The sequence below is a fragment of the Asparagus officinalis genome, chromosome 7 (genome assembly GCF_001876935.1).
Source record: "Asparagus officinalis chromosome 7, Aspof.V1, whole genome shotgun sequence".
In the NCBI taxonomy this organism is placed as follows: Eukaryota; Viridiplantae; Streptophyta; class Magnoliopsida; order Asparagales; family Asparagaceae; genus Asparagus; species Asparagus officinalis.
The window spans coordinates 715,105-729,117 of record NC_033800.1 but is presented as its reverse complement, the minus strand read 5'-3'; the positions used below and the strand labels follow the sequence as shown (position 1 = coordinate 729,117).

General features: G+C 35.8%; 1 protein-coding gene across 12 annotated transcripts in view; it reads right to left on the bottom strand.

The window, feature by feature from the left end:
* LOC109850585 (RNA polymerase II C-terminal domain phosphatase-like 2) overlaps positions 1-14,013 on the bottom strand; it is a 26,809-nt gene that overhangs the window by 10,698 nt on the left and 2,098 nt on the right. For 3 of the 12 annotated variants that reach the window (XR_002249470.1, XM_020420623.1, XM_020420621.1), the window contains exons 3-15: positions 10,260-10,470; positions 9,898-10,055; positions 9,688-9,758; positions 9,449-9,554; positions 9,276-9,365; positions 6,986-7,046; positions 6,570-6,682; positions 6,439-6,492; positions 5,860-5,956; positions 3,967-4,193; positions 3,799-3,879; positions 3,529-3,594; positions 1,712-1,785 (exon numbers count right to left, since the gene is read on the bottom strand). Coding sequence is in view for 11 of the 12 variants with exons in the window: in XM_020420623.1 (XP_020276212.1) it covers positions 1,732-1,785; positions 3,529-3,594; positions 3,799-3,879; positions 3,967-4,193; positions 5,860-5,956; positions 6,439-6,492; positions 6,570-6,682; positions 6,986-7,046; positions 9,276-9,365; positions 9,449-9,554; positions 9,688-9,758; positions 9,898-10,055; positions 10,260-10,470 (1,389 nt within the window). In the remaining variant the exon portion in view is untranslated. Of the gene's footprint in view, positions 1-1,711; positions 1,786-3,528; positions 3,595-3,798; positions 3,880-3,966; positions 4,194-5,859; positions 5,957-6,438; positions 6,493-6,569; positions 6,683-6,985; positions 7,047-9,275; positions 9,366-9,448; positions 9,555-9,687; positions 9,759-9,897; positions 10,056-10,259; positions 10,471-14,013 lie in introns of those variants that run through there. The other 9 variants (XM_020420622.1, XM_020420624.1, XM_020420626.1 and 6 more) reach the window with 8 other exon arrangements.

Below are 14,013 nucleotides of genomic sequence, written 5' to 3'. Positions count from 1 at the left end.
GTGTCCATGTATCCTACATTTTTTTACAAATTTGTCATGTCTCATGCCCGTGTCCAAACATATATCTATGCTACATAGTTAGAACCTATAGTATTTGTCCATTTTTATTCGCTTTTTACCAAACGACAACTAATTATGTGTGTTTCAAAACACATTACGTTTTGACCTAATGACAATTACATACACGTATTACAAAATTTCATGATTTTTACGAACTATAACCCATAATTTTTGTCTGTTTTTGTTCGCTTCAACCAAATGGAAATTTAGTACGAGTATTTCAAGATTCACAATTCCATAAGCTACAACCAAAAAAAGAATTACAACCTGTTCATTTTCCATTATTTTACATCCAATGCAACTTAATTATTTGTACTTGAGAATTAGTGAGATTCATGGACGATAACCCACAAATTTTGTTAATTTTTCATCATTTTTGCCAATGGCAACTAAGGATGTGTGCTCCAGTATTTCATAATTTTCATGAGCTATAATCCATGATTATTGTCCACACTCCATATTTGTCCGTTTTGACCCTATGTCAATTAAGTATGGGAAAAGGCTTACAGACTTAGATAACAATAGTAATGAGGTTAACCTAAGTTGCATGAGTACGTGTACGGATACACGTACCGGGTAAGGGATACGATAAATTTGTAAAAGGGAGGGTACGTGGTCACAGCTATATAGCGTTCTAAAAAAAGGTTTAAGCATCCGCTTAATCTCCTGCTTAAGTGAAAACGGAAAAAAAACACGCAAAATATGAATTATGTGCTCAATTATGCAGACATTTGCTTAATTAGCCAACTTTTAAGTAAGCAACTAAGCATCGACATAATTTGTTTAGGCAGGCACTTTTTTCCCAATTTTATTGTGGGTTGAGCATGCCCAAATGCGATCCAAGTAAAAAGTTAAAAAAAATTCCTAGCCCTTATCTTTTCCCAAATATTGTGATTCTCTCTCTTCTTTGCACTCGTTATGAGGATGATGAAGAAGACTAGACAATTTGGTTTTTGTTGATGGACTTTTGGTTTTAGTTTAACTGTCTAATTTAACGAGTTTTATTTGAATTCTGGTTAATTCTGATGTATGGATTGCATTTTTAAGTGGTTAACTAGTTACTGAATGTTCAATTGTATATTTGTTGGTATTGTCTTAGCATATTTTCTATTTTTCATGAATTTATATAACTCAATGTATGATAAATAATAAATATATATTAAAAAATTCAGAAACACATAATTTTGCTAATGCAATTACTTAATGCTTAATCCAATTAATCGTTAAGCGGTCCCGGACCACGTGCATAATAAAACCATGTTTTTTTATTATTGGCTATATACATGTATATTATATATATTTATAGGCATTAAAATTATTAATCTATATAAGAATAATATTGTTTTTTAATTTACATAAAATCAATGTATTAAAATAGGCGTGAAGTGTAGGATATACGTCTAAGAAGTGTATGAGTGTTTTAGGTTAAAACATGTATTATGTAATTGAGTATACGCCTGAAAGAAGTGTCCAATAAATTTCAGTGCGGGTATAAGCAAAGGTCGGGTATGGATACGGTTGCCTAATAGAAGTACCGAGGTAACATAAGGTTTAACTGAATTTGATTCTTAATTATCCAAAATGCTTCATGTTCACGAAAAAATATTTAAACAACTGAATTCATGTGGTTGAAGTTAAATGGTAAAGTAACCTTGCCAGATTTGCACACTTCTACTCCATAGTACCAACAGCATTCTTCAAGTTATTCAGTGCTGCCTGCGCCGCCTGTGCAATTAGTCACCATTGTGTTATCAAGACAATTGTTGTGAATGTATAAACTCATCAAGATACAAGATCCGAAATTCAAGATACAGAATAAACTTCAGGGATATTCACAAAAACAAACTATGGAGAAATTAAATAGAGCAATGTAACGACCAAGATTTCTGATCTATTAACAGCCCAAACGGTGACAACTCTGTTAGAAAAGAGAGCTCCAATGGCAGTAAAAGCTACCATTACAAATTGATCCTTGTTTCCCACATATACACCTTATCATAGATCATTTCTGTCTAAGCAAATAAGCACCCTTGAGAAAATCTACTCTCAAATATTCAAATTTCTGTTTGCTCGTTGAAAGCTCTACTAAAAGTTCTGCTCATAGTTCCAAAGCCAAAGTTTTGTCTGATTGAAGACATCATTGAGTGTTGCAAGATTCCCTGCTCCATCTCTGAGATTGTGATCTTGGAAACTCTTTGTTTGCTTCATCTCTTGTTTGAGATTACTACTGTCTTTTACTGCTTAAGCATACATCTTCATATTTACCTTGTCTTGTCTTGTGCATTTGGTATTTTTATAAGTGTTTTATGTTATATTGTCTAGTTCTTTCTTTCAGTGTGAAGAGAACATCTTGTATTCACTTTTGTAAAAGTGGTGTCTCTCTAAGGTTAAGAGCCTGTCATATCAGCTCAAAAGTGTTTTGTGACAGAGGGTTAAAGTCCAGCGCACAGGGTTGTATAATTGACAAGATTGTACCTATTTGGCTCCTGGAGGTAGTCCATGAAGTCCATAATAGTGGATTTAAGAAATCCTAGCTGGGAAACTAGGGGTGAATGTAGCCCGGGGGTGAATGTAGCCCGGGGGTGAACCACCTAAAAATCTCTTGTGCGCTCTATGTTTCGCTTTTTGCATGTCTCTTCACTTTCAGCTCTACACTTTGTTGTCCTTTATAGTTTTGTTGAACCTTCTGTAGACAGTTGTAGAATCATTCATAGTTTATATCTGAGTGCAACTGCATACACTACATTCTACATATCTCATGATGTGTGTTGACCATTACATTGCTTGAAAATTCCAGGTAACTTTCAATAAACAATTCCACAGAACTTCTTAGTGTACTGCATTCTTATCTGTTCGTGGCCGCACGCGTAACATTGTTATGCTTCAAAGTTCCATTGAATTATCACGCTATAGTTCCAGAGAACTGATCAGTGTTTACTATTTATTTGTTTACTGCATTTGCATAGCATAATTTGCATAATGCTTTTATTTACCCCAGTCAATCACTCCAGGGTCTTACAGTTAGTTCTACCCTTTAACTCCCATCAACTATACTCCCTTCCCTGTAAATACACCAACAATTACCTAGCTAGAAATGCATGCTCACAATGTTGCACCATGCTTCCCTCTTCATTAATTAGAAAAGCCAATTTGAGGTAGAATCTGTATGTTAGAACTCAAAAGAAATAGAAGGGTAACATAAACAAATAAAAGGGAAATTTTCCAATTTCCTACAAAAATTCTAAAATAAAATGATGAGATGACTCAAGCAAAATTGAAGCTGATGGGGGTAAACATGGTTAAAAGGTACATCAGCACATGCAAACTGAGTCTCGTGAACCATAGTCCAATTCACTTTGACGAGAAAAGGCATACATTATGATGATGGTGCTGATTAAAAAGTACAATATAGAAGAAAGCATACAGAAACATTGTAAAGAGTCCAGATTCCAAAAGCTAAATTAAGACCTGAAACTTGGCCTCATCCCTGCTTGCAGCAATTCCTTTCCCTAGAACATGACCTGACAATTCAACCTAAATAATGACATAAAAATGACAACAAGACAAAATCAGGTATCCAGAGATTAAAAAGGAAGATCTCTTTTTGACAGCTGTATATATATTTATTTATATGTTTATATATATATATTTATTTATATGTTTATATATATATATATTTATATTTATATATCCCACTAATAATTCAAAACCATTTTGTTAAGTATGATGTTAAATCACCTGGAAATAGTATTCTCCTTTATCTAATGTCACAGATGCAGGGGCTTGATCTTGGAAAACAAGGCTTTGACCCTCCATGCACTAAATTATTCAGCATAAGTAATGAAAACAACTGATGGCTTAAAAGTGGCATAAAAGTATGAATTAAGCAAAGGTTTCATCTCTTACTAGTTCTTTAATACTGCAAAGGACAGAGGACAATCGTTCTGAAGTGTAATAGTGCTGACCCAAGTGCTCTGATGTACTTGCACCATGCAAGTACCCTTGCTCAGGCGGCTCATCTGATGCAGTATCTATTAGATCTTCTAAAAATCCATTTTTGTTTCTTACAGAAAGCTTATCCTTTTCTCTGTTCACGTCCCTGTTGGTAGGTAGAATGAATGATATATAGTTGCCTAAGTTTTCAGACAGAAGACAGAACAAATCAACCATAGTTTGGTGTTAGACATGGTTCAATATTTTACGTTTCAAAACAAGTAGATAAAGAATACAGTATAGACAATACTTCCAGCATATGTACTAAAGCAAGCCAGAAAACAACAATTAATAATAATAAAAACTTGGGATGGTAGAAATATCCTCATTTGATGACTATATTGAAGCCCTACAAATAACGTTACAGAAAGTGCTAGGCGGACTAGGCATTTGAGCCAACGCCAAGCACCCAAACGCCTAAGGATATGTCTAGGTTGCCCCTAGGCGTTTGGCTATTTTTTAAATTTAATTATAATAATTGATAAAAATATGTATTAGATTCATATAAATTTGCCAAAAAAACAATCTTAGATTCACAATATACCATACATACTTTAATAGTAAATAACCAAAATAATAACTAACAAGGTTATAAAGCGCTAGGAGGTCTAGGCATTGGACCCGATGCCTAGAGCCTAGAAGGTTTTATTTTTATTTTTTAATTACAATAATTGATAGTGAATGTCAAAGTTATCAAAAGCTTAGGTGGCGGACTAGTGTCTAGGCGGACTTCTTTCGTTATTTAAGTGGTGGTCGAGGAGGTTTTGTTGAATGTCGGAGGAGGTAGTGGAGATGTTCATATCTGGAGGTTAAATGAGTTTGAAGGGGTTGGAGGATGTGGATGCTGCAACACAGAAAATCATGATCAAGGCCTAAAGGGTGCAGTCTACGTAAGCAAACAATGCTCCCTTAAACACTCCCAAAACATAGGTGCGCATTCTAGGTACCGCCCAGGCACTAGGCGCTATAGGCGGCCTAGGTACCGCCTAGGCCTAGGCGTACTAGGTGCCCTTGGCGGACTAGGCAGAGACCTTTTAAAACCACAAGCTCTAGTTAACTACATACATATATTGAAAGAAACACTCCAGCTAAAATAAAGCCAGTCATACAGTGTCATACTACTAAGAGTCCACCTTTAATACAGATGTCTGAAAACTAAGGGTTATGAGCAGCTTCACAGACAGAATCAGATACCTTTATCTATCATGTTTCTCCCACACCATGTGCCTAGCAATAACCATAGAAAACATTGCTGTGACAAAATGGAATGATATAGGTATGTTACCTCAACTTGTTAGCAAAATTGAAGGTATACAAATCTACAAGGTTATCATCCACCCATATAACAACCAAATATAGCACATATTTTTGTGTGATCATCTCACATCCTACATTAAGAACTGCTCTGCATACTTTTTTGTGCCACATACTGCAACATTCCAACGCGAAATATGGGTAGAAATCTAGCCCATAGTAAAGTATTTTCTTCTCCTCCCTGCCTTCTCTTTGCAGCTAAGGATAGGTGCATAAATCAGTTTGGCACAAATACGGACCAAGTATTATAACAATGGATGAGAGACTATATTATTGCATGCCAACCAATCTGTGCACGCGTGCACACATGTGTAAGACGAGCATGGAACTTTAATATTGTCATTTATGTCCACTAAGTCATAGGACAATTGAAATAAAAGCTAATAGCTATTAGTTGAATACACAATAAAGATACAATTTAATTCTAATAGATAAATTGCTCATGACCCATAAGCTAAACTGATGCTGGAACACAGATGGTGTGATTCTTACTCTCCAAATTGCGTAGAGCATTCTCAGCAGCTTGGAGTTGAGCCTCTTTTCTTGTTTTGCCCATTCCAATTCCAATCCTCTCACTGCTAAACAATACCTAACATAAAAAAATTGAAAAGGTAAATTGATATGAAACAACATCATAAGTAATGAATCTCTGTTTTATGGGTGAACATCACATCCAATACAGCAAAACAAGGACAATTAACAGCTGCACCTTTTATCAGTGAAAACATAGGTCATATAGAAGATACAGGGAAGTAGGGATTTCTTCAATTCACTCAAAGATAGTAAAGAGCACATGCAGCAGCTATCCAGTAAATAAAGCAAATGCAATTATTTTCTGTTAATTACAACTGTCATGCAAAATCTTTGAAGAGGTTCAAAGTTGGTTAACAAAACAAATATGATCGTTCTATGGCAAATTTTCTATGGCAAATTTTTTACTTTAGCATGACATAAAAACCATATGAAAGCTCCTTATGTCATAAGCTAATAAACCCATTGATAAAGAACAGGAAGTCTGGTTAACCAAAATACTAACGAGTTCACAGTAATAGAATGTCAAATTTTACTAACCTCAACTGAGAAGTCGGGGTCCTTACTGCTTGCAATAATAGGCTTGAACTCTACCTACATACAAAAAAGGATGTAGCAAATACGGAGATGGAATATATTGAGATAAAAAAAATTTGGACTAGAGTAAGCACCTTCGACTCACACCTCCGTCCAATTTCTTGCAACACTGCAACAAATAATGATGGAAACATATTTGATGATCCTATATTGTTGACGGATGCTCCATTTTGTGACGAATCATCTGCTTCAGAATAATCAGTCAGTCAGAAATTTAAAAGGAAAGGTCAGTTCGGATGCATCATACCCTTCAAACAGAATGGTTGGAGCAATGAAAGATAACAGTTATATACTTGTGTTGATCAATGGTAAAACATTCGTCTCAAAATCAGATGGAACTTTGGTTTTTGCCAAATCTACATAGCTCGCCAGACACAATTTATGCAGTTTTGCACGAGTAAATGAGAACAAATTGTTCGTAGATTAAAAGAATCAAAATTTAGCAAGTACATAAAAAAGAAGAAAGGGAATCAGAGGACATGATAAGTACCTAAGGAAAAAGGTGTGGTCTGTGCTTGGTCTCGTATATGCCTTCCCTCTCCAAGACATCTCTGCATAACTTGAGGTCAGTACCATACAGATGTCTACAGCTATGTATGGGTGAGAGGGGGAAAAAAGAATAATTATGGGTCCATTATTCATTGAGCGTATCCTTATAAACTGGTTAACCATCCCCAATGAGCAAGCTCTTGGTAGACCAGGAGTTAAAATTCATAATCTGATGCAAGGATGTGAAGGCTGCCACAGATTTTCTCTTGAGTCATCAGCAAACAATACGCATGGTTCTTAGGTAAAACATGTATGAATTATTCAATATGATTTTTATGTTGGGAAAATTAGAGGAGTGTTGAGGGTTTAGGTTAGGAGTGGGTCCAGGCAACTGTTGTTGGGAAATAGCCTTGTATTTAAGAAATCCTAGTTGGGCTTGGCTTGAGGATTGAATTTGATTGAAAAGAATCAATTACAATCGCAATTGAAATCTAATTGGAAGAGGATTAGAATTGATAATCCACGTAAAAGGAGGAGTGCTACATGAATTCAAGAGAGTGTAAAAGCTTTTTAAATACCCCTTGAGAGGTTCACTGTAAATATAGCTTTCAAGCCATAGTAAAACCCAAGGAGAGTTGCATATTGTAAAAGAGGTAGAGAGAACTAAGGGAAAAAATCTAGGGCTTTGAAAGGTCTTTTGATGAGATTGAGAGAAAGTTTCTCGTAGAATCTTTAGAGATCTAAAGAAGATTACATCTTTGTAATCTCTGGTATAAAGAAGACTCAAATCTCTCTCGGTGGATGTAGGCAATTGCCGAACCACATAAATCAGCATCTTTGCGCTCTTGTTCTATCTTTTGCGCTATCTGTTTCTCTTTAGATCGAACTAGTAGTTTCTTGAAGTTTCCACATTGCTTGGTGACAGATTGCTCTATGAAGGAGGAGATCTAATGACGTGTTTGGTGATGCATCTGCAGGCTATGCTTTTGCACTAATAGCTGGTTAGAGCGTTGCAATCAGTGTCGGGTTGCGGGTGGTGTACACCAAGTGTATGGGTTAGGAGGTGGGTAGAGAGAAGAATGAAAGAGAGAAGGGGCTGAAAGTTGGGTAGGACTTTTTTGAGGGGTTTTTGAAAGTAGTTTAGAAATTTTTTCCTATAAAAACAAAACATGCTCCGACCCATTTCAGTAAGTTGGGATATGATTTGGAAAGTCAGGTTTTATTTGCAACTAGAAAGTAAATAATGTATACATAGGTTTCATTGAGCGACTAAACAAACTTTTCTGATCTCTCTAATCTATACTATATACTAAAGTAAAACCTTGATTGCCACTTGGCAAGCTGCAGTTATTTTGGCTCTTAATATATTATTCATTAGATTTTTTTCCCTTTTTTAACTAACGTCTCTACTTCTCTACTCAATGTAACCTCTAAAGTTAACCTCCCCATCACCCGAATCCAATTATTCAAATTCAAGTCCAATCCTTTGACATCCTACGTATGTTACAAGAAATTAAGTTCAACAATTATTACATCATACAAGTCCACATATCCTTCCTTCTCCTTCAATCTCTAACCCTCTGTTTTTTTGTTTTTTTCCCCTTTCCTTTTTTTCCCTCCACCAGGATTCATTCTAAACTTTTCCTTCCTTTTTTGTTGTTATTGAGAGTTTGTGATGGAAGGAGTAACAGATCTTAGCAACTGAGATCTGAATTTGTCTTGTGGAGGTTAATTACTCATTAGCTTTTGATTTGTTTATTAGTTTTTTTATAACTTTTAGAAGATTTGTTCTAATCCTTTTTTCGTTCATTTGTTCATTAACAATAAATGCAAATAGACCTGCAGATGTTATAATTGGTTAATTTCCCTCAATTTAATGGATACTACAATGTTGCAAGAGTAAATCCTGTGCATGGGGAAAAAACGAGTATACTAACTTATTCTAATAATAATCAAAACCAATAATAGACCAACAGATAAAATAGATGGAATGTTGCACAAAGGGCAGTCAAATGTTTGAATGCTGAAAGGGGCATAAAAAGTGCCGCTATATTCTTAAAATTTTGAATAAGAAAAGATAACATTTGAGTTGATGGGCACATATACAAGTGAGGCAACTGATGCATGATTCACGGGTAGCATGAGTTACTAGGAGAACTGCACATGTAAAACCAACAGAAGCTATGGAAGTACCAATAATACATTTTAACATTCTGTTGATCATTAGAGGATATAGAAAGTTCATGATGACAAAAAAGAAAGGAAAACCAAAAGTAGAACATAGAACCTACTGCTTGATTCAATTTTTCTGCAGCTTCAGGACCCGTCATACCCTCTACTACGGAAATATCTCTGTTGCTGCTCAGTATAGCATTAGTGTCCTGATAAAACCACCAAACCCCACATTATTGTTACATATAACTATCTCAATGACACATAGAAGTCCAAAACTGCATACATTTACCTCTGACATCAAGTAGTCACTCACATCTGGAGAAGTAGGTAAATCAGAAACCTCATTTTCATAATATAGTGCACATATCCTTCTCATCCAATCATCATCGAATTCTCTACAAGCACGCAACGATTAATAGATGTTAATATATAATTACTGCAGATAATATATGTTAAGCTGCAGAATAGAAGACTTTCAGATTCATCCAATAAATAATCAGGAGAATGGCTGAGGATCTTTCCACTTACTTGAAAAATCCACCTCTAACATTGCAAGCAACATTTCTTGCAACACACAAGACAGGAACAGCATTTGCCATCTGTAAGGAAAATTTTAAATGAAATGTTGATTCCTTAGCAGACGATATCCAATCAACAATTCAAAGTCTAACATAAAAAAAAGCTCATGAAACACACGCACGCACGCACATGCACACACAAATTGCATTAAAAGAGCACCTCTGCCTGAGGGGCATAATATGGTGTAAATGCAGGGACAACATGAACTCGAGGCTGATCCCTGTCCTCCCAAACCTGCAAGCGGTCATCAATCACCATAGCCATCTTTGGATGACAAATTCCATCTTTGAAAACATGTTCCAGTGATTTCCGAGAACCTGTAAAGAGTAGAAATTTAGAGTAAGTGTTAAGAGAGAATGAAAAACAGCATTCTATAAGAGAATTGTAACTTTTGTCCACATGAAACAAGTTAAAATTCCAATTCAGAACACACTTGTATGACAAGACCTAATCGATTAACAACTTGAGAAATTACTTGGGGAAAAATTAAACATATAACATGATTGAGATCATGGGCTTGCCTGGTTTTACACATACAACACGATCCAAGAGTTGGCTTGAGCTGATCAGATGAGTTTCTGGGTCAAGAAGCCTCCACATCTCCAGCGCATAGTCTCTTTCAGCCATTGTACAAACATAAACTTCAAACCGTTTACGCCCTTTAGCAGTTAGATAGCTCCTCAGATCCTCCCAAGCAGGTCGTAGTCTAACAAACACACTGGTGTCTCGAATCTGCAGAAAGAAATTCCAAAAAGGTTTGAGTCCTAACAAAGTATGTAGAACAATCAGTAGGGGATACAGACACTGAAAGCAGACACAACATATATATCAAGACATTTCAACTAACTGGTAATTCTGCACCATCAGCATAATTTCAGAGGCATGTAGATGCTGGCACACTTTAAGTAATTACAATTTAAAGGTAATGCGGAATCCAAACTGAAAGAAGAAGAACATCTGATTGCTTTTAACAACTCTATAAGTAATGGTAAATTTGCAGGTTATTACAGACTAAACTGAATAGGAAACTTTCATTTCCGCTTTCCTTATAAGATGTATAAGCGGAAGGAGAAAGAAAAATAGCATATTGGATCCACATAAACATAATCACTGTTTCTGTATTAGGAGGCTGCTAATAATAGCTACCGTGGAAAAGATTAAAAAACAGTAATTGCTTTATAGATTTAAAAAAAAGGTGCTCCTGAAAAGTATAATACAACCATTCTTCATCACATTGCAACTTACACACATATCTAAGAAATGCAAATGCTATATAAATAGTCGAGAAAACTCGTATTAGCAGTTGGAAACTAGAACTTTCTTTAAAAAATGATTTCTAACCAGAATAATCTCTTGGAATCTGTGCTACCTAGCTAATATTACTTTTATTTCTGTCTTTGTCCACAATTTTCCCAGGCAGTAATTGGCATACAAAAGTGCCACAGAGAAGAAGTCATGATGGTACACTTGAAGCTCCACAAGCAAACATTTAGCATTAAAGAGACAAAAAAAATTAATAAATATTAAGAACACAATTTTACGTAACTCAAAATAAGAACTCAACCCATTATCGCAATAACCCCCCCCCCCAAATAAAATAAAATAAAATAAAATCCCTTCTCTCAACCAAAATAAAACTGAAGGGAAAAGGCTATGTTACCCGGGTACTTCATTATTGAAGCCGTACCCGTACCGGACACGTACCCGACACTTTCCCGTGTTACCCGGGTACTTCATTATTGAAGCCGTACCCGTACCGGACACGTACCCGACACTTTCCCGTACCCAACTTCATGGACACTTCTTGAATATATGCATGCATTTATTACAACATGTACTCAATTATACGATATATGTATTAATTTAAAACACTTGTCAAAGACTTCCTGGACGTAGTGCTTACACTTCACAGCCGTCTTTTGAAACTAATGGGATACGGATCGGGTTCGTTTCAGTCCATACCCAAGTTCAAAATTATATAGTTAATGGGCCGTTTAGATGTCTAGTAAAAAAATGAAGAGTTTACAATTCACGATAATCAATATGATAAAATAAATTCAAAAATGTGATCGAAATTTTAATTCTAATGACACATGAAGCGGAAAAAAATTATCTCATGTACATTATTAATTCAATATATATATGTAGTCATGTCCCCGTACCCAACATTTTACAGTTTTGCTATGTCCCCTACCCGTACCCGCACCCGTACCAGTACCCGTGCCCGTTTCCATGCAACTTAGGGAAAAGGTATCAAAACAATAGTAACTTTAGAACTAAACAAACAACCTCCAAAACAGACTCAAACCACAATATGATACATGGCGTTACTGGAATATTAGAGTATCTTCAGTTTACTCCCGCATTGTTCTTTATGTAATTATAAACCTTACAATGAATGAAGTCTGACTATTTCTCTCTCAGATCAAGTGACCGCTCCTGGACACAATACAGTCCATGAATCCATGGCCAAAGTCTTGAAACAGGTACACTTCTTGACCCTCTTAATGGACCTTGCCACTGCATCACACCCAGAAGTTGTGGTGAAGATTGAAGGTTATAATTTTATACTGTAAGCTTGTGACATGCCCTACAGGTTAAGGTTGACAAGGTTGCGTTGATATCATCTCAAGGACCTTGCACCTGCACCAAAACTCCAAAGTTGTGATGAGGGTTGAGGCTTATCATTTTATATAATCACTTCTATTGCAGTGCAAATTTTGTACTAGTTCTTCGCTAAAGTTTTAAAGAGAATGTGTATCAATTATCATTTTGTCTTCTTTGTACTTGTTGATGTGATTGTGCACACTACTACTGACATGAAAAGATGGACATCTGAGCATATTTGCTATTTACTTGGCTTCCTGCTACAAAGAATCCACATGGAATTTCTCTTCTTGAACAAGAGTCCACATGAACCATATGTTGCAACTCAAATGCAATTACTCAGCATTCTAATAATCTTCTAGAGATATATGTATACGATGTCTGATGCAATAACCTTGTCAACCTAACCAATATGAAAACTTTTAAGCATTGACCTTCACTATGTTAAAACCAAGTACTATGACTTGAAAGAAATGTATCAACAAAAGCAACAGAAATAATTTCATCCCTAGTCGTGGACAATATCTCTCTTCGTCATCTTCTGATGATTGTATGCAAAACTACATAGTTGATTCCGACGTTGCTTCTAGTAACTGACCGGCCTAAGTTTCTCTCTACTAGATGACCCATCTAGAGTTTCTCTTTACTGGCTGACTCGCTTGGGGTTTCCACTGATTGCGATCACACTTTTCTGGTTGCTGACGCCTTCAAGTATTATGGATAAAGATGTCAATGTCAAAGCTCTTGCAACTAGCTGTTTATTTCGATTTGTAACAACATGGACATATATAGTAACATGTACTCCAGTTTGAGGGGGAGCGTTAGATATTATTGGTATTTAGATTTAGGAGATATTATGAGATATTGTTGAGTTATTATGAGATGTAATTAGATATGATTTTATCTCATATCCATTCTGTAATATCCTCTTAACATCTAATTAAGGGAGGTTAGGGTTATAATAATAATAATTTTGCCTTTTTCTATTTCTCTACATGGTATTAGAGCCTACTTGATCCTAGCAGCTTCTCTCATCTTTCTAGATATCGATGCCGTCAAGGGGGTTTTGCATCGCCTTCATGCTTCCCTCGGTGACTACGACAACATCTTTGTGGCTCCAATAATGTTGATTTCTACATCATTTGTTTAATAAACTTTGTTGAACCTTAATAAAAAAACCCTACCCTTGAAAAAAACCTAACCTCAATAAGAAAAAACGACACTGCTCATCATGGTACTCTTCATACAGTATCGCTCAATGTCATCTTCCTACGGTTGGATGCAAAACTACATAGTTAACTCCGATGTATGCTTTTACTGACTGACCCTGCCTAGGGTTTTTTCTATTGGCTGACCCGCCTATAGTTTCTAGTTTTTCTCCACTGGCTAACCTGCCTAGGGTTTCTCTCTACTGGCTGACCTACCTAGGGTTTCTACCGACTATGACTACACTTTTTTGATTGCTAACGTCTTCAAGTATTTCTGACAAACATGTCATTGTCAAAGCTCTTGCAATTAGCTATTTATTTCAATTTGTAACAAGCTGGACATAAAGCAAGAGTGTGTTTGGCAACCAATTTATTTCAACTTATAAGTGTGCTTTAGTTATAAGGGTCCAGAATCATGTTTGGTAAAGTTACTTATTTGCTTATTTTTAACTTATAAGTA